Genomic DNA, 17,652 nt, shown 5'->3' on the forward strand with positions numbered 1-17,652 from the left:
ATTGCTTTACAAATAGGATCTGAAATGTCTAATTGAATTTGAACATATTTGATAGTATTGGATAAATTTGATTACATATTTCTAAGAGTAGATATTATTTAGACTGTCTTGTTAAGTGCTTTAAGATAATATTTGCTGGCGAGAGGGATAATGAAGATGCTCGCCTGGTTGCTATTACAATCTCCCAGGCTATAATTCCTGAGGAAAAGAACACGCAGGTATCCTTCATAGATGTCGCTCACAGACTGGGTCCCAAGACGAAAGATCGCAGCGCTCCTAGACCGATCATCAGGTTCCTTTCACGCCGGCTACGTGATGCTGTCTGGAAAGCAGCAAAATAATAATAATAATAATAATAATAATAATAATAATAATAATAATAATAATAATAATAATAATAATAATAATAATAATAATAATTTATTACGCAAATTTAATATCTTGTGATTCTCTCTAGATGATGTTTTTGTCACTGTATAAACTGCAACGGAACTTTGAATTTGTGCCAAAACGTTGCTGCGGTGATTGAACCCGCTGTTTTCTTTTTACAAACGGAAGCTTTCGCGCCTAACGCTTGTAGTGAGTTTCGTTTAAAAAAGGATACCTCAGAAGAATAAGGCCACATTTTTGATAGCAGCAGACGTTTTCAGGTAAAAATTAAATAACCAATTTCAATGGGTTTCGTTTGAAACAGTGTTAAAAACCTTTACATGTTAAATTCCCAGAATACCACCGGTAGCGTTGGCTTAATTTGTTCAGCTAGCTAAATCTAATATACACAATAAGACTGACTGACGAACCGAGAAATTATATATATTTTTAAAAGATCAAGACAGACAGAAAAGAAGCACTTATCAGATCGGAAAATGATCTTCTTTGGGTAAATAAATGTCTAATTTATTTACCCAACGGTTGACTTTCAGTTGTTTACCCAACCGGAAGTCTCGAAAGTCAACCGTCAGCTTGTTTAACGTGCTGAGGTTAGTTAAAAACAAGTTTGTCTATGGGTCACTTTCCTCTATGTTTATGTTTGTAAAAATGAGGCTTTAAAAATGATTGTTTTAGCTAACCTATCTTCTAGAAATGTGCTTAGCTGCCCTCATAGCCTAACCATCGATAATTTCAGATGAAATCAGGTGTTATGTTTTTTTTCTAGAAATATTATCAGTGTTGATTTTTGATTGCTCTTTATAAGACAAACAAAGATTCACTAACTCCTGGTAAAACATTCATTGCCTGGTATGCATTGCCGAGTTACTGGTACCAAAGGTTAAAGGTTCTGAAGAGTTGGTTTCAAAACTACTTAAACTTTCCTTTTCTGTTCCTGTGATATAAATTACTTTGGATGACAAAGCTTTGGAAATGTATATTATGTATATGTGCTATTCTGATAAGTAAGCACTTGTAAATTACAGCGAAACTTAGAAGGTTTTCATTGTCTTCAGTATGTGTTTCAAAACAGCAAATGTTACATATATTACCTGTAATAATCAACTGATATATAATTTATTTAGCAGTAGAAATAAATGTTGACTTTTTTTGTTTTAAACGAAAAAGATTACATAATTTTATACATTTTTGTGTTTGTCTTAGGGCCATTGTATGTAAAAAATAATAATAATAATAATAAAATAAAATTGGCCACCAAGGAAGAAATATCCTCCAAAAATATCAGATTTTTTTTTTTAGATTAATTTTACATTTTATTGACAATTAACATGGATATGCTGTGTTGTTGAAAAGTGTTAAATTTGCAAGATAAACATTGACATTTCCCATTATTAGATGCATATATTTGTCATATTAAAACTAAGGTACTTACTGAGCTTATAAAATCACTTTCTGTTTCTTTTGCAACAGAGATGTACTCATCTGTGGCCATTCTTATTCTTTTGTTTCTTTTATCTAAAATTTCCCTGAACAGGATTTTTTTTTTTTTTTTTTTTTTCATTTTTTGTTAAGATATTATTCTGCTGGAGTCTCATACTGCCCCCTACCTCGCCTACTAATAATTAAATTGTCTAAATAGAGAATTAAGAAAAAAAAGAGTAAAGATAATGCAAAAAAAAAAAAAACACAAAATAATGAATTACGTTTTTAAGCTACTTTAGAAGACACCAATAAGACCAAGATACCAGGCTACGCTTTAGTCAAATGCCTTCGTAGCATCCGAAAGCACCGGGTTGCTTTACCTCAAGTTTCTAGATAAAACGTAATATTGCAAAAGGTGCTTTGAAATACAACAGCTTTGTGGTTTGCACTACTACAGTGTGGGTGTTTTTGTGTTTTCATATTTACAAAACACAGCATCTTCCAGCCTCCTGTTGTTCTACTGGCTCTAATTCTTCTTATCAGGTAATAAAGATGACAGCCTATAAAAGTAATGCCTCACTCAAGAAAAAACTCAGCTTTGAGCTCGTAAGGATCATCAGCAGCTTAAAGAAGGAGAATATCCAGCTGAAGAAGACTCTAGCAGAGGTGTCCCATCATCACGCCGAACATAATAAGCTTGTGGAGGTAAGCACAGCGAAGTTAAATCAAGTTTAGCTATTGTTGGAAAGAACTTCTGAGAGTCTACCTATATTGTTCTATTTATGTTAATATTTTTCTTGGCTTTTAAAACCACTTTTTTGCTGTGGACCTGCTTACAGAAACTCCTCACTCTTGAAACTCTGCAGCTCGAGAGTCGTCAGCAGCTTCCAGCAAAAGATGAAAAAACAACTTCGACCTCAGAGGTAGGGGGTCGCAGGTGTTCACATTTTTTTAACATCGAGGTGAGCACGATAAAAGTCGAGTCGACACCGACTAATTGCTGTGATGTCACAGAAAAAGGAGCAGAAATGTTTCGCAGCATTGCGAAATATTTGAGGTACAACAGCAAAACTGCTAAACTAAGTTATGTTGCTCTCATCTTCTTCTAAGGGAGCTTTTGTCTTACTTGATTTAAACCACTAGATGGCAGCAATTCTTCTTTCTCTTGTTTTGGATTAATCATGCCTCATGTTCGTTTCTGTGAATTTTCACAGATTTTCCTTCCGCCGCGGCTCGTTTTTCACTCTTGCCGTTGAAATTATGTTGACGTTAATGGTTGATTTTGAAAGGTGCGACGCTCTGTGTTTTCTCTTGTCTTGTAGGATTCCCCATCATTCTCCAATGACGAAGCTGTCTCACATCTGCAGCATATGCTCAACGATGCAAGTGTTGTGAAAATTACTTTGCTCGCTTTAGTTTTTCATGTGACAAAGTACGACTGGGTCAGATTCATAGCATGTCGCTAAGTATTTGGGCTTCACATTCCTCTCCTCGTCCAGTTGCCTCTTTGTGTTCTTCTCATTCATTTATCCGATCCTTCAAGGCTTTGGAAAAGAACAAGCAGTGGCTGGAATATGACCAGCAGAGAGAGGCCTATGTTAGGGCAATTCTGGACAAAATGTTATGGCTGGAGAAGCATCTGAATGAAACCAACCAGGCCCACTCAATGCAGCACAATGAGGAGCATTCATATGGTGAGTCAAAGGGACAGTGGGCAGCAAGTATTCACCAGTAATACAACAGAGGGCAGCCTACTATCACAACTAGGTTTTCTAAGACATCTAGATTGTTTTGTGGTATCCCATAGTGACAGTGATCATTACCATCTGCAGGATTTTTTTTCCCAAGATGACATAGTGCCTAGTAAACATGTTTAACAACTTCCATTACTTATCTTTCTGTTGCCTTGTAATCCTTTCAACACAGCAGAGGCAAAAAGACAGGTTAAAGAAATCTATGAAAGCCTCGTGAAAGAGGCTGATCTCTGGCTGGACATGCTTAAAAAACAAGTTGAAGTGACTCATCAGGAGCTGATCATTGCTGAAAAAAGGTACGCGTGCGGCAAAATGAGACCCTCTCAGTCCCGTCTTAAACAGGGAAGATTGCATGCGGTTGTCAGCCACATAAGAACTCCAACGTCTAGGTTCAGGGCAAGAGAAGAAGAGTTGGAGGCTCTCACCCACCACCTGAAGAGTGAAATAATAAGCAAAGGAAGCCCAAAAGAAGAATGTCATAACTCAGAGGAGGAAGAGCAACAGCTGAGGGAGGAGACCCAAGAACTCCAAGCCAGGCTGAAGGAGGAGAAACGGAGGTCTACGAACTTTGAGCTGCAGGTAAATGCTCATGACATGCCGACCTATGATACAGTCCAGTTCTTAAAACTACAATGTTAGTAGCTAGTTTGTAAAACCATAATAAATAAAAAAATCTTTCCATTCATGTCAGAAAATGAAGGACTCTAGACCAGAAAACAAAAATGTCTGCTTGTTTCTCAGGCGAGCCTCTATCAGAGGTACATGTTAAACCATCACCATGCAGACCAGGAAAAGATTTCAGAGCTGGAAAGACAGGTAGGACAGAAACAAACGTTTTCTACTTGTCTCAGTTCTGATTTCTTTACCTACAAAGCATCTGGATGCTCCTAATCCAGTTAGCTGCAGATTAATTTTTACTCCTTCCTTCCATGAGGTTTTGCGTATAAAAAAAGAGCTTTCAAATGTTCTTTCAATACCGCTACACTTTTACAAGTTTCCCTGCATTGGCAATTTTTTTTTTTATTTTTTTTTTTTAATTCTAGATCAAGATTTCTTCACAAGACCTTGAGGATGCAAAGCGGGACTCTTCATATTTAAAGAAGCAAATGATCAGAATTCTGAAGAAGCTTCCTAGAGCTGAAGGCCTTTCCCCAGATCAGGCAAAGGTTGGCATGAATACGGCAAAGAGCTCAGGTTGTAGTTCTTCTCTGTGATGAAACTCAGAGACGCTGAAGTAAGACGCTTTGCTTCTTACTTCAACGTAGGAAGCAAAGCGTCTTACTTCAAAGTAAGGTCAAAGTTAGATTAACGCTTCTGCTTTTATTACCATACACATCCTCTTACTGTGAAACCTGTGCAGCTTTGAGTCTCATAGGATAAGAATTACAGATTCTCCTAGAAGTCAGGCTCAACCTGATACTTGATCTGAACTGACTCACTCTGTTGGCTCTGTTTGTGTCAGAGAGACCAGCAGGACCCGGACTCATGTGAAGAGGCGATGCCGCCCTCCTCGTCCCCCGGTGACAACCCGGTGTCCTCCTCTCACACCAGCGTGCTGAATGAAAGCGTCCTGGAGTGTCCCACCTGCCAGAACGAGTACCCAGCCAGCGAATACAGAGAGCTGCTGAAGCACCTGGAAATCTGTCTGGAGTGAATCTAACCCGTGAAAGTTCAGTTCTGGTTCTTTGTTTAGGAGTCACAGCACATGTTCAATGCCTGTTAATAATCTGCAATTTTGCCTGCATGTCAGTTTAGAACCGCAGTTCTGAAATGATTTGGAATTTATCTTACCTGGAGATTTGTTCTGTTTCTTCGTGAAAATAAATTGATGTAAAATGACTGGATTAAACCTTTAATAATTGATTAGGCATGAAGCTGAGCTCTCTGTGTTCCCCCAGTGGAGCAAGTCATAACAAAGTAAAGGCCCAAGTACCAGAGGTGAAGTGCCTTGTAAAATCTGTGTGTATCATTCAAAGATCTAAAATACTCTCCAAAAGGGAGGAAGTACGTTGAAACAGCTGGAAATGAAGTTACATAAGTCACAGGACACTTGTCCCAAATTCCACTGAAAGAATATGACTACACACTGTGAATGATGACATTTATGAAACTCCACCACCAACCAGCACAACAATGAAATCCAGTGTTCTTCGTGTAGTGCAGCAAAACTGAAAGTGAGAAAAACACTTTGGCTGCTAGGCTTGCCCAACCCGAGCCCACATTTTTCCTCTGAGAAGAAGAGACTCCGTTCTTTCTGGCACAATACACTTGCATACCACTAAATATGACATCCAGACCACCGCCTCCCCTCTCCCCCTCTAAATGCCCTGCTTTCATTTATACAGGCAGAACTGTGTTATCATGGTAAACTGGCACCGGGCATCTAATGGTGTAATCACATCAGGGACAGGGAGACAGGAGGTGGAGAACAGAGTGTATTTATTTAGAGACCTTTTAAAAAGCTTCTTCCCAGACGGATCTGGTGCGCATACAGTGGGTAAACATATTAATCCTACAACTCTAATGGGATCTGAAGAATTATGTAGTGAAGACTCCCAGAAGTCTTCTCGGCACGCATTTCTGGCAAAGAGGAAGAGGTCTTGTCAATGTGATGTTCTGCAGGCAAACGCAGTGGAACCCAAGCTGTGACGCATTTCAGCTGTTTGAATGATGCTAATAATAGCCGAGGATTCAGTTTATCAAAAGATCTGCATAAATCCAATAAAGAACCTATTTTCAACACAGAATGTCAACTGGCAGAAAGATGACTCCATGGGCCCTACCATTTGCACTGATTATTTTTAATTCCTGCATTAGTGCATGGCGGGAATCCGCCTGCGACTTTGCTGAGGTGTTAAGGAAGTCTGGCTTTCTTTTCCAGCAGCTTTGATGCTCTTTACTGTTGTTGCTGAGGTATCTCATCTCCCTCCCAACATTACCTGAGAGATATTGATAGTTTTGCTGTGTCGGCAGGTGTCAGGTCCTGATGGAAAAAGAAATCAGTTTGTCAGCAGAGGAAGCACAAGGTGCGCAAGAATTTCCCGGTAGATTTTGGCGCTGACTCTGGACTTGATTCTGTGGCCCATCAGCATCAGATCTCTCGGCTCCCATATTCATCTGTGTGTTACCTTGTCACTGCAACTGAAACACGTTGGCTTCTGTGTTTCTACTCTCTTCCTCCAGACTCATGGCACCTTCATTTCTTAAGGAATTTGAGCCACTGATAAACAGCTGATCAACAGTCCAGCCTCTCGTTCGTCTCAGCTTAGGTAAGATTTTTCTGAAATTTGTGGTTCTGAAGTGGATACCCCAGGGAGTGACGATGTTGTGGATTATCTCTTGAATACTTCTGCGTGTGGTGGCTCAAAAAAAAAAAAAAAAATCTTCAACAGGGTTTGCCTTACAACCCAATCATCCTGTTTATCCCTCTTGCTTGTGCACATACCTCTACCACTACCACACTTTTTCCTTCCACTCAACTTTCCATAAGTATGCTTGGTTACAGTAGTTTGTAAATGGCCATCTTCTTAACCAATGACCGTTTCTGGTTTCAATGACTGCCTGCTGGGCAGCTGCACATTTTTGTATCAAAATATATTTGACTCATTTTGTATTATATTCTAATTGTCTGAGAAACATGTTTTCTACTTGAAGGTCATAATAATATAAATGAACAGAAATAAATGCTTGAAATATCACTTTGTGTGTAATGAATCAATATGAGTTTGACTTTTCAAATTCAGTTAGTAACTTTTCTGATGACATTCTAATTTACAGAGATGATACTTTAGATTAAAAGGGGCCCTGGGGGTTTTTCTGTTAGCTGAGATGTCCGAAGGACTTCCCTTTCAGCACTGGTCTCAAACATTATGAGCATCTTCTTGTCACCATGGCAACCGGGAAGAAGCCAGGAAATGCGCCAAATGAATATATTATTTATCTAAAACCAAGTTTTTAAATGTAACTAAGGCTAATGGGTTTGTAATAAGTCAGTATGTTGCGGGTGCATTTCCATCAGTCTGCAACAATCGATTCTAACCCGGTTTTCCAAGCCGCTTCCCTCATGGATAGCTTAGGTAGCGTCTGCACCATACAGGCAGCAATCAGCTGGTTCGTGTTGGAGTTTAATTTACAGTGATTGTCTGTACTGTACATGTTGATTGATGGAGGGGAAAAAATAAAACCAGATCCGCCTGCCCATTGGGCGGAATCCTCCAGGAGGTTGACATCGAGCGCGTAGCGTTGGCTGAAACCATAGGCGTGGTTTTTGGATAGAGATGCTCCGTCTGCTCCCGCTGGGATCCCCACCTGCCCTGACACCGCGTCTGTCACAGCGCCAGCTGGCGTTCTCCTCTGCTCCACACACACCACACTTCTGATTAGTTCTCATCTGTGCCACAGAAGATACACGCTCGTGTTTTTTCTTTGTTTTTTTTTTTTTGTTTTGTTTGTTTTTTTGTTTTGTTTTTTCGTCCGGGTTGTGTAATTGCAGATCAGACGGCGAAGAAGGCGCGCAGCCCCGTCGGTGGAGACAACAGGGGCGGACAGCGCGTCGCTCGGCCTCCTGGCAGCAGCAGCAGCAGCAGCAGGGGAGGGAAGCACGGCGGAGAGCCTGGTTCATGTGTAGGGCTGCTCGACGCGCAAGTCGTGCCCGCAGCGGTTCCCAAGGATGGAAAATACATGCAGAATACCCAGGAGATGGCTCTGGCTCGGTTTACTCGTGGTGGCTTCTGTTGTACCTTCAGTGGAGAGCAAGAGAGCCAGGCAGCAGCGCTGTCCCATGTCATGCACATGCACCAAAGATAACGCGTTGTGCGAAAGCGCAGTGTCGATTCCTCGCAGCTTTCCCCCCGATGTCACATCTCTGTGAGTCCTTTTTTTTTTTTTTTAACTAGCATATTGCTTTGTTTCAAACATGTGCGATCAGTGGCTTTTCTGCAGCAGCAACAGCACACAAAAAATGCATTCCCAAAGGAACAGACTGCAATAACTGTTTTATGACAAGTCTGCTGTGGAACTGAACAGTGTGTATTTTTTTTGTTGTTGTTTTTTGTCGCATTTTACTCCCACAGATCATTCGTCAAGTCGGAATTCACCGAAATCGCCAAGGAGAGCTTCATCCACACCCCTGCCCTGCATCTCCTGTGAGAAATCTCTTGAGCTTTTTTTATTTTATTTTTTTTTTAATTATGTTTTGGTTGTTTGTTGTATGCTGTCATTTTCCTGTGAGCTTGATCAACGCCATGTTTAATTTCCCAAGACGTTTTCTTTCACAACACTTTACACTGATTGGAAATGTTAGCACAAAAAGATTCCCTAGTGATGTTTTCTTAGATTGTTTTTTTTTTTTTATCATGGTAGGTTTGATCACTGCTCTCTACATGCAGACAAGTTTTACCACATACATATGTGTGCATACATGCCATGTGGCACCGATGTATTTCAGGGAATTTCCTTCTTGATCTGAGTCATACTTTGGCTCTGACTGAGCCACTAAAAAACAACTGCGTAAGACTGCCTGCAGGAATCCTCAAAATGCTTTTCTTTAGGGAAACATAGTGAGCAGAGGTTTTCTCAATATGTTTTTGTCAGTACGTGACCCTAAGCAGTCAAATACTAAAACACTGGGATCTCTCTGCACAGCCTGTTCACAGCAAACAACTTGGAATCTATAAACGAGGACGCTTTCCTTGGACTTCCTCATCTCGAATATCTGTGAGTTTGTGATAAAATCGTATGTCTGACATTCCTTCTACTTCCACAGTGTGTCTTCTTTGCTAATGCGCATACTCATTTTTTCAGATTCATAGAAAACAACCAAATCCAGTCCATATCACCGTATGCTTTCCGGGGTCTGAAAACCCTGGTGCACCTGTAAGTACTTTTTTTTTTTTTTTTTTTTTTTGCAAAGGATGTAAAAATAGGGGATAAAAACGCTGACAAAGGTTACCGCACAGCTTGTATTGCCACAGAGACATTTCTCTGAACAATGTGCAGCTGGTAAAATGATTAGAAAGCAAAAAACATAACATCCTTGTTACGCAACTGCTCCACATGTTTGTGTTATTCACACAGTGGCTCGCAAAACTGTTCATATCTGTTGTATTTACATTACCTCGTTACATTTTTACTACCTTGTCACATTAGAAACGCTATAACTTCACTGTATTGCTTGGGGATTTTGTGTGATAAAATGTCATAAAGCAGAGCATAGCTGAAGTGGAAGGAAAATTAAACATGTTTTTTAAAGTTATTATTATTATTATTTATTTATTTACAAACTAAAGGTCTAAAAAGTCTGGCCTGAATTTGTAGTCACTGTCCTATTAATCACCTGGGCCCCTAATAGTAAACAGTTCATCGGTGTGTAATTCAATCCAGCGGTTCAGGGAAGGCCTTTGTGATGAATTGAGTTTGAGGTGACGAGGATTTGAGTCGGTGAGACCCACGGTAAGTGGAGAAAAATAAGTTTAATGATGTCCAGGTACTCAGGTAAACCGAAAGGGAGAGACAAAACCACGACCAGGACCCGGCAGAGAAACAAAGACACAGGTGATCTTAAATACACAGAATAATCAGAAGAAGCAAGAGACAGCTGGGAACAATGAGTGGCTAGACACGAATGTCACAGGGACAAAATTAACTAATAATCAGACACAAAACCCACATTCTTACAGCCATCGTTGTTTGTTAGAGAAGATTAGTGAACAAACAGCAACATGAAGACCAAGGAACCCAGCAGAAGGTTCAGGGATTCAGTTGAAGAGACATTTAAGGGCTGAACCTTTGGGGTGGGGACAGCAAATGTGTGGATAAAGGTACTCTGATAATACATGCTACAGTGATGAACACACTATCTCTATGATAAAGCCTGCTGGTGGCAGGATCGGACTGTATAGGTTGGTTTTCTTCTGCAGGGACAGTGAAGCTAGTCAGAGTTAATGTGGAGTGGATGGAGTAATAAACAGGATTATCTAAGAATAAAACCTGTTAGATGCATCACTGCGTTGAAGGATCGCAGGCCTAAACATGCAACCAGAGCTACCAGGAAATGCCTTAGATCAGAGGATATTTGTGTGTTAGAATTGTCTAGATCCAAATCTGAGAGTTTTATTCTTGAAATAAAGTCATGGCAGTTTTCACCACATAAGGAATACGGAAGACTAGCAGTCAACATAGCCCCTAATACACCATCCCCATGGTGAACAACGGTGATGGCAACGTCATGATATGGAGATGTTTTTCTTCAGCAGGGACAAGGAAGTTTGTTAGAGTTCATTATGAGATGTATTGAGCTAAATACAGAGCAATTCTAGAAGAAAATCTGTTGGAGGCTGCAGAGAATTTGAGGCTGGGACTGAGGTTCAGGACAATGTTCCTAAACATACAGCAAAAGCTAAAAATGGAATGGTTTAGATGCTTATCGAGATAGAATGGCCTCCCCCAACTCCAGAGCTAATTCCAATAGAATATTGGTGGCAGAATTTGAAAAGCAATGTTTAAAGATGCTCTCCATCTGATCTGATTGGACTGAGCCATTTTCAAATACAGATAAGTACAAATGCACAGCACATTTGCTTGTGTGTGTGTGTTTGTAGTGAAAACTGTGAATTATTTTTCTTCATATGTACAATTATGTCATATCTTGTGCTGTTCTATCCCACAAGATTCTAATAAAATATATTGAAGTTTGTTGTTACAGCCATTGCAGATTTCTGTTGCTGTGGAAGGTTTGACATGTTATTTCTTCAGACATGATATTCTATTTGCCTCGGTGTAATGATTTCAGCTATTGTTGCCTTTCCGTCACCTCGGACCAGTATGCCCATTCTCCTCCAACTTCAAAAAGACATCAAGGCCAACACACACTGGCTTTAATGTGTGTGTTAAAAAAAGAGAGATGGTTGCGTGTGAAATTTAGCAGATCAGCAGTTTCTGAAAAACTCAGACCAACCCATCAGCATGGAGGCGATCAGCTTGTGGCACTGCGTAGGTGTAAAAATGACCTTGCTAGGCTTCAGGTCAGCTGCATTGTTGGGCCTTGTGTCTCTCATCTTCCCATCTTCAATGCTCCATAGATTATGCGGTTCTGGTTGGGTCAGATTACTGGTAAATGAAGCAAAAAAAGACCATGGTCATTGAACCATGCTTTTGGTACCATCAGCACTGTGGGCAGGTGGCAAGTCCTGCTGGGAAATAAAAAATCAGCATGTCCATACAGCTCGTCACCACAGTGAAGCATGAAATGCTCTAGAATTTCCTGGTAGATGCGTTGACTGTGGAGTTCAGAAAACACAGTGGATCAACACCAACATGGCACCCCAAACCCAAACCATCACGTACTGTGGAAAAAAACCAAAAAAACATTGGGCTTAAAGCAAGAGAGTCCTCTCTTCTCAGATCCTGAGACCTTGCTTTCCAAATGAAATGCAAACTTTACTTTCATCTGAAAATGGGGGCATTTGTATCCTCTCAAGGGTGCAGTCATCCCTGTTGAAAGTACACACTTTCTCCTTTCATTTTCTATGAAAATGTTATAGCTTTTATTATATTTCACAGAATTTGGGGTTTTCGTTATCTGTAAACTATATTTATCAATCTAATAAGAAAAAATGACTTGAAATATCCCAGTGTTTGAGTATTGAACCTATAAAATAATTGAGTTGTACTTTTCAAAAAATATTGAACCTTGTCACAATATTTAAAGTTTGAGCTGTACCTGTTTAAAATATACACATTGCTTTGAAGTTACCTAATTTAGTTAAAAAAACACATTTTTTGTTAAAGATTAAGCTTTACAGTAAAAATGCTCTTTTTTTTCCATCAGGAGTCTGGCCTACAACAATCTGGAGACTCTCCCCAAAGATTTGTTCAAAGGTCTCGAGGCCTTGACAAAAGTGTAAGTATTATTCCTTGTTAAAGACAGAAACTAATAAGATTATACACTTGATACAATCTCTAATGTTGTACAATGACTGATGAGCTGTCCGTACAACTTTCTATTTTTAGAAATACGTATCATTTATTGCTCCTCCTTCACCGAGGTTTGACAAACGCTTAGGCAGCTGGAGCTTTTAGCGCCATTAAAATTGCATGCGCTGGAGGAAGAGAGAGAAAGGAGGGAGAGGGGCTGCAGGCTGTTATCCAGTGAAGATGTTCAGTCTTCCTTGATGTCGATGAAACCTCAAATTGAGGACGTCAGAGAAAAGCCACCATCTGGAGCTTCAGAACGTTAAGCTCACTGTAGAACAGGAGGAGTGATGCTCTCAGATTTTCACACAATGGTTTTCTCCCCTCAGAGACTTGCGTGGGAATCATTTCTTGTGTGACTGCAAGCTGAAGTGGTTAGTGGAGTGGATATACGGCACCAATGCCACCGTGGACCAGATTTACTGCAAGGGCCCGGCCTCACAGCTGGACAAGAAGATCAATGACCTGTCGCCGCAGTCCTTCGACTGCATCACCACAGGTGGAGCATTGACTCCTCACATTAATCCTTCTTTGCAGATTTTACTTGTAAAGATGTTTTTTTTTTGTTTGTTTCCCTCACAGAGTTTGCTCCCTACCAGTCCCTGAAATTTGAGTCCATATCAGTGGAAGCATTTTCTTTCCGGAACGACCAGTATGTCGTCTTTGCCCAGCCATTTATCGGGAAGTGTGGCTTCCTTGAATGGGATCACGTCGAGATGAACTTCAGAAACTTTGACGATATTGACAGTAAGTAAAGTCAATCAGCTGCTTAAGTTTCAAACTAAAATTGGCAATAAAATGGGACCCAACGGATTGCATGTTTTTCCAGGTACATCCACTGTGATCTGCAAGCCTCTCGTCATTGACAACCAGCTGTTCATCATCGTGGCTCAGCTGTTTGGAGGCTCCCACATCTACAAGCGGGACACCTCTGCCAACAAATTCATCAAGCTTCAAGGCATTGATGTCCTGAAAATCCGCAAGCCAAATGACGTCGAGACGTTCCGGATCGATGGAGAGTCCTTCTTCGTCATAGCCGACAGCTCCAAGGCTGGCTCCACCACCATCTACAAGTGGAACGGCAATGGCTTCTACTCCCATCAGTCCCTCCACCCGTGGTACCGCGACACTGACGTGGAGTACCTAGAGATCTCCTCCAAACCTCACCTGATCCTGTCCAGCAGCTCCCAGAGGCCTGTCATCTACCAGTGGAACAAAGCCGTCAAGCATTTCGACAGACGAACCGACATCCCGGAGATGGAGGACGTTTATGCCGTCAAGCACTTCCAGGTCAAGTCTGATCTCTACATCTGCCTGACGCGCTTCATTGGTGACTCCAAGGTGATGCGCTGGGATGGCGCCCTCTTCAGAGAATTACAGACCATGCCCTCCCGAGGCTCCATGGTGTTCCAGCCCTTCACCGTGGGCAGCTGGCAGTACGCCATTCTGGGCAGCGACTACTCTTTCACCCAGGTGTACCGCTGGGATGCCAAGAAGGGCGAGTTTGTTCGCTTCCAGGAGCTGAACATTCAGGCGCCAAGGGCCTTTTCTCCAGTTTCCATTGACAACCGTCAGTTTCTGCTGGCCTCCAGTTTCAAAGGGAAAACTCAGATATACGAGCATTTAGTCATTGATCTGAGTAATTGATTGTTTTTTTTTTCTATTGGGTGGTTAGTTATTTTTGTGATCTTTTTTGTGTACATACAAAAGTCTGTAATAGGAGATTGAGAGCTAAGCAACTCAGAAATTTATGGTCCTAACTTTAGACATTTATATTAACTCATTTTTAAAAATCTATCACAATTTCTGCATGACACGTTTAAAGATAACAAATGCGTTTCTCAAGCCAATTATCTGATTGAGAGGCATGTATCCTAGGTTAGGATTAGATCCAATATGTTCTCAAAACATGAATGCATGAAGGGCCAGAAGCTGGCCATCAACCCAACCCAACAAATCTAAAACTGGCCTTAAAAGGTTGACACCAATTTGTGATCAAGCTTTTACAGTATTTACTAGTTTATACAGTTATCCTCTAATATTCCATAGTGATTTACAGAAGCCGAAATCTACTTTTTAAACTGTTATCATGTTTTAACTGAACAAATCTGCCGAAACACAATGTTTACATTTTTTCTGTCTTTCCATTTGTATGCTGCAAAGATTTGTAAAAGATGCTTTTGTAAGTGTAGAGATGGTCCAGGGCAGACAGGGTTGTATTTGTTAAAAGGAGATAGGATTGTGTTATGCAAAAAAAAATTTGAGAGGAAAAAAAAAACATTTTCTAAGTGTTCGATACCGTTTTACCATATTCCTAAAGTTGAGGTCCAAAAGTTTACTTTAAATTTGTGGCAGATATCACTGCAGTGGCTTCAAGTACAGAGCTGACAAAAACCATAAACTGTAGGGAAGGATGGATGGAGAAATTAGAGCATAGATAGATGATAATTCAGTAGTAGGCAAATGGTTATGCAGGCATATTGATGGATGGATTAAACTAATGCACAGGCGATACAGTTTAAGGATAATGACAAATGGTTGAAATAATGTACCAAAAGATGGACAGAATGGAGTATGGACAAATGAGCAGATGGATGGACCAATAGATGCACAAATAAGTGGATTCGTGAATAGTGAGCAAAAAATGATAGAAGTATAGACATATGGAGGAATATCTGGATGGACAAACAGATGAATGGATGAACAATCATAAGCAAATGGACAGACTGATGAATGTACTAATTGAATGAAAGGATGGACAGACAGGCTGAAAGGTAGATGGACATTGAAACAAGTGTACTGGGAAGAATTTGGATATACACATCTTTCAAGACTCAGCTTTGATTTTCTGTTCCCTTCCAGACTGGGAACACTCCTGAATCTCATTCCAGGCCGAGTAGAAACTCTGCATACAGATATATTGTGAGTCTACCTGTATATCCTTGCGACTTCCGTTTTTATCGTTAATGGTTTGTAAAGTGTTTAAAGTATTGAGCGGTTTTTCATGACTGGCAACTATTTGAACTATTTTCGAGCTCCTTTAAAAAGGTACTGAAATGAAAAAGAGACTGTTCATATTCTTTAACTATCATGTGCGCAAAACTCATCATTTGTGTCACGACTAAGATGAACCTTATGTTATTTGGAGTCAATAAAAGAGTTATTTAATCTGAGAGCTTCCTGCATATTAACTTCAGCGTTACATCGTGAATAGAGGCGGCAGAGGACGTCTGCGCCAGCCTTTCAGAATGTGTCGTGCAGTTGTGATGAAATAAGAAAGTAAATAAATACAAACAAATAAAATTCTTTTAATCTTCTCCGACAAAGTGCACGCCTCAAATCTACAAAGCAGCACATTACAATGTAATGGAATAAATACAACTGAAAAAAAAAAAAAAAAAAAAAACGTAAGGAGATACACAAGTACCTGCACAATCACACGTTTGCAGCGAGTTTAAATCTGGCTCTTTAGAAAGGCTCCGCAGCAAAGCTTCAGTCGTCCGGCTTCAGTCGTCCGGCTCCTCGTGTCGCCAATCCTTTGGATGGAGGCGTCCAACATGTCGCGTCCTAAAGCAAACCAGTTTAAAACCGTGCATCTTCCTTGGAGACTACCAAACTAACATGAAGGAAACAGGTGTGCACTCTCATGTTCATACACTACACCCTGGAATACTTGTGCAACTGCAGCAGGGCCCCTACTGCCAGGAGAAAAATTAAAGTGAACATGTTTTCAGCTTCAACTGAACTTACAACTCAAGTTTGTGTGGTGCAACTTAGTGTTTTGTTTTGTTTTGTTTTTTTTTCCTCCATAGGCAAACATAACACAAAAAGGCAAAGGAACATTGCGTCCCTTCATTATCCACAAAATAATTTAGTCCTCTTTAAATAAAACTGGAAAAACACTATTTTCAAATGGTGGGTCTTACAAAACAAGAAAAACAAAAAAAAAAAAAGGGATGAAATCAATTTCAGACAGAGAGAGGAATGCTCTAGGAGACATGATTTGTAGAAGGAAATAACTCAATCCCATGGAAAAAAAAGACAGTATTAACAATAAAATTCTGTACAGAACTAAAAATTAATATACAGTACAGTACCTGCAGATGTTATGCATACAGTACAATTCTTTTTTTTTTTTTCTTTTTCTTTTTTACATAGTTTTAGTACGAGCTCCAGCCTGATCTATATACTGCCTTAACATAGGTGGAAAAGCGGTTAGCTTTAGCTTACAGTAATTTTAATGGTTATTCAGCAAGGAGAGCAGATCTCAAAGTATTTCGAAAAACAGACTGAAAACTTATTGCCGAATGGTCATCTTCAGTTGCATACTGCATGTGTTACGTAACTGTGTCCTTTAACGTGGAGCAGCAGGCTGATGGGGAGACGGCGTCAATGGGGAGAGAAGAGAGGGAAAAAAAAAGAAAAAAAAAAGGCTAGGTTAGTTGGTTTTTGCTATCTGTCCGAGTCACCCTACCCTGTACAGTACATTCGTGGGCCAGAGCTGCACGTTAGCCAGCCAGATCCACCTTGATTCTGCACGGTGGTGTTGTGCTGGGGCTTCAGTGCTGATTTTGTCCTGTGAGTCAACACTAATCCAGTGATGGGATGAGAGCGTAACCAGAGCTCACCCGAAGGCCCGGGCGGTGTTCCATCTGCCATCACAGTTTGAGCTCGTTGGCAATTTTGCAGGCGATGTTCTTAAAGGCGATGGACGTGCCCGATATCCTCTTGAAGCGCACGCCATTGAGCGAAAGGCGGGGCAGCTTGCACACCTCCATCTCCCACTGGACTAGATTGTCCTGGCGCGCGTCGCCGTGAACACAGAACAGCAGGAAGCGCTCGCGCTGCTCGTAGTCGCAGCTGTTGGCGTCCAGGACCTTACGGATCTCCCGCATCATGTCCGCGGGGTCCATGGAGGAAGTGGTCTTCATGCTCCAGGTGAAACGCAGCGAGCGGGGCTTGGAGTCCCGACCGGCGTCATCCTTGGTGTCGCCAGACGCACTCCTGGAACAGCATTAGATGGACAGGGGGGGAAAAAAAAAAATGAAACTCTTAATGAGGTCAAATACAGGCTCTCTCTGAAATGGAGATGAAATGGTTTTATTGGTTACAGAGA

General features: G+C 40.7%; 3 protein-coding genes across 4 annotated transcripts in view; 2 read left to right on the forward strand and 1 right to left on the reverse strand.

The window, feature by feature from the left end:
• The first annotated feature begins 510 nt into the window (after positions 1-510).
• LOC106918090 (centrosomal protein of 55 kDa-like) lies at positions 511-5,405 on the forward strand. Its single transcript, XM_014987564.2, has 10 exons — positions 511-650; positions 2,356-2,517; positions 2,652-2,735; positions 3,135-3,194; positions 3,356-3,506; positions 3,739-3,862; positions 3,956-4,145; positions 4,308-4,382; positions 4,610-4,732; positions 5,029-5,405. The coding sequence occupies exons 2-10, from the start codon at positions 2,365-2,367 to the stop codon at positions 5,218-5,220; spliced, it is 1,152 nt and encodes a 383-aa protein (XP_014843050.1). The 5' UTR covers positions 511-650; positions 2,356-2,364; the 3' UTR covers positions 5,221-5,405.
• A 1,974-nt stretch (positions 5,406-7,379) lies between these two features.
• LOC106918089 (leucine-rich glioma-inactivated protein 1-like) lies at positions 7,380-15,709 on the forward strand. The gene is made up of 8 exons (XM_088012823.1): positions 7,380-8,432; positions 8,639-8,710; positions 9,210-9,281; positions 9,369-9,440; positions 12,394-12,465; positions 12,866-13,035; positions 13,119-13,283; positions 13,366-15,709. Exons 1-8 carry the CDS (start codon positions 8,236-8,238, stop codon positions 14,181-14,183), a joined length of 1,638 nt encoding a protein of 545 aa, XP_087868949.1. The 5' UTR covers positions 7,380-8,235; the 3' UTR covers positions 14,184-15,709.
• A 115-nt stretch (positions 15,710-15,824) lies between these two features.
• The window catches only part of mark1 (MAP/microtubule affinity-regulating kinase 1), a 39,093-nt gene continuing 37,265 nt past the window's right edge, over positions 15,825-17,652 (reverse strand). The window contains exons 18-19 of one of the 2 annotated variants that reach the window (XM_088012822.1): positions 17,165-17,540; positions 15,825-16,908 (exon numbers count right to left, since the gene is read on the reverse strand). In XM_088012822.1, coding sequence (XP_087868948.1) covers positions 17,195-17,540 — 346 coding nt within the window. In that variant the 3' untranslated portion in view covers positions 15,825-16,908; positions 17,165-17,194. Of the gene's footprint in view, positions 17,541-17,652 lie in introns of both variants that reach the window. The other variant, XM_014987560.2, reaches the window with a different exon arrangement.

This window comes from Poecilia mexicana, unplaced genomic scaffold, assembly GCF_051168715.1.
Source record: "Poecilia mexicana isolate PSO_F unplaced genomic scaffold, ASM5116871v1 scaffold_15, whole genome shotgun sequence".
NCBI classification, from domain to species: Eukaryota; Metazoa; Chordata; class Actinopteri; order Cyprinodontiformes; family Poeciliidae; genus Poecilia; species Poecilia mexicana.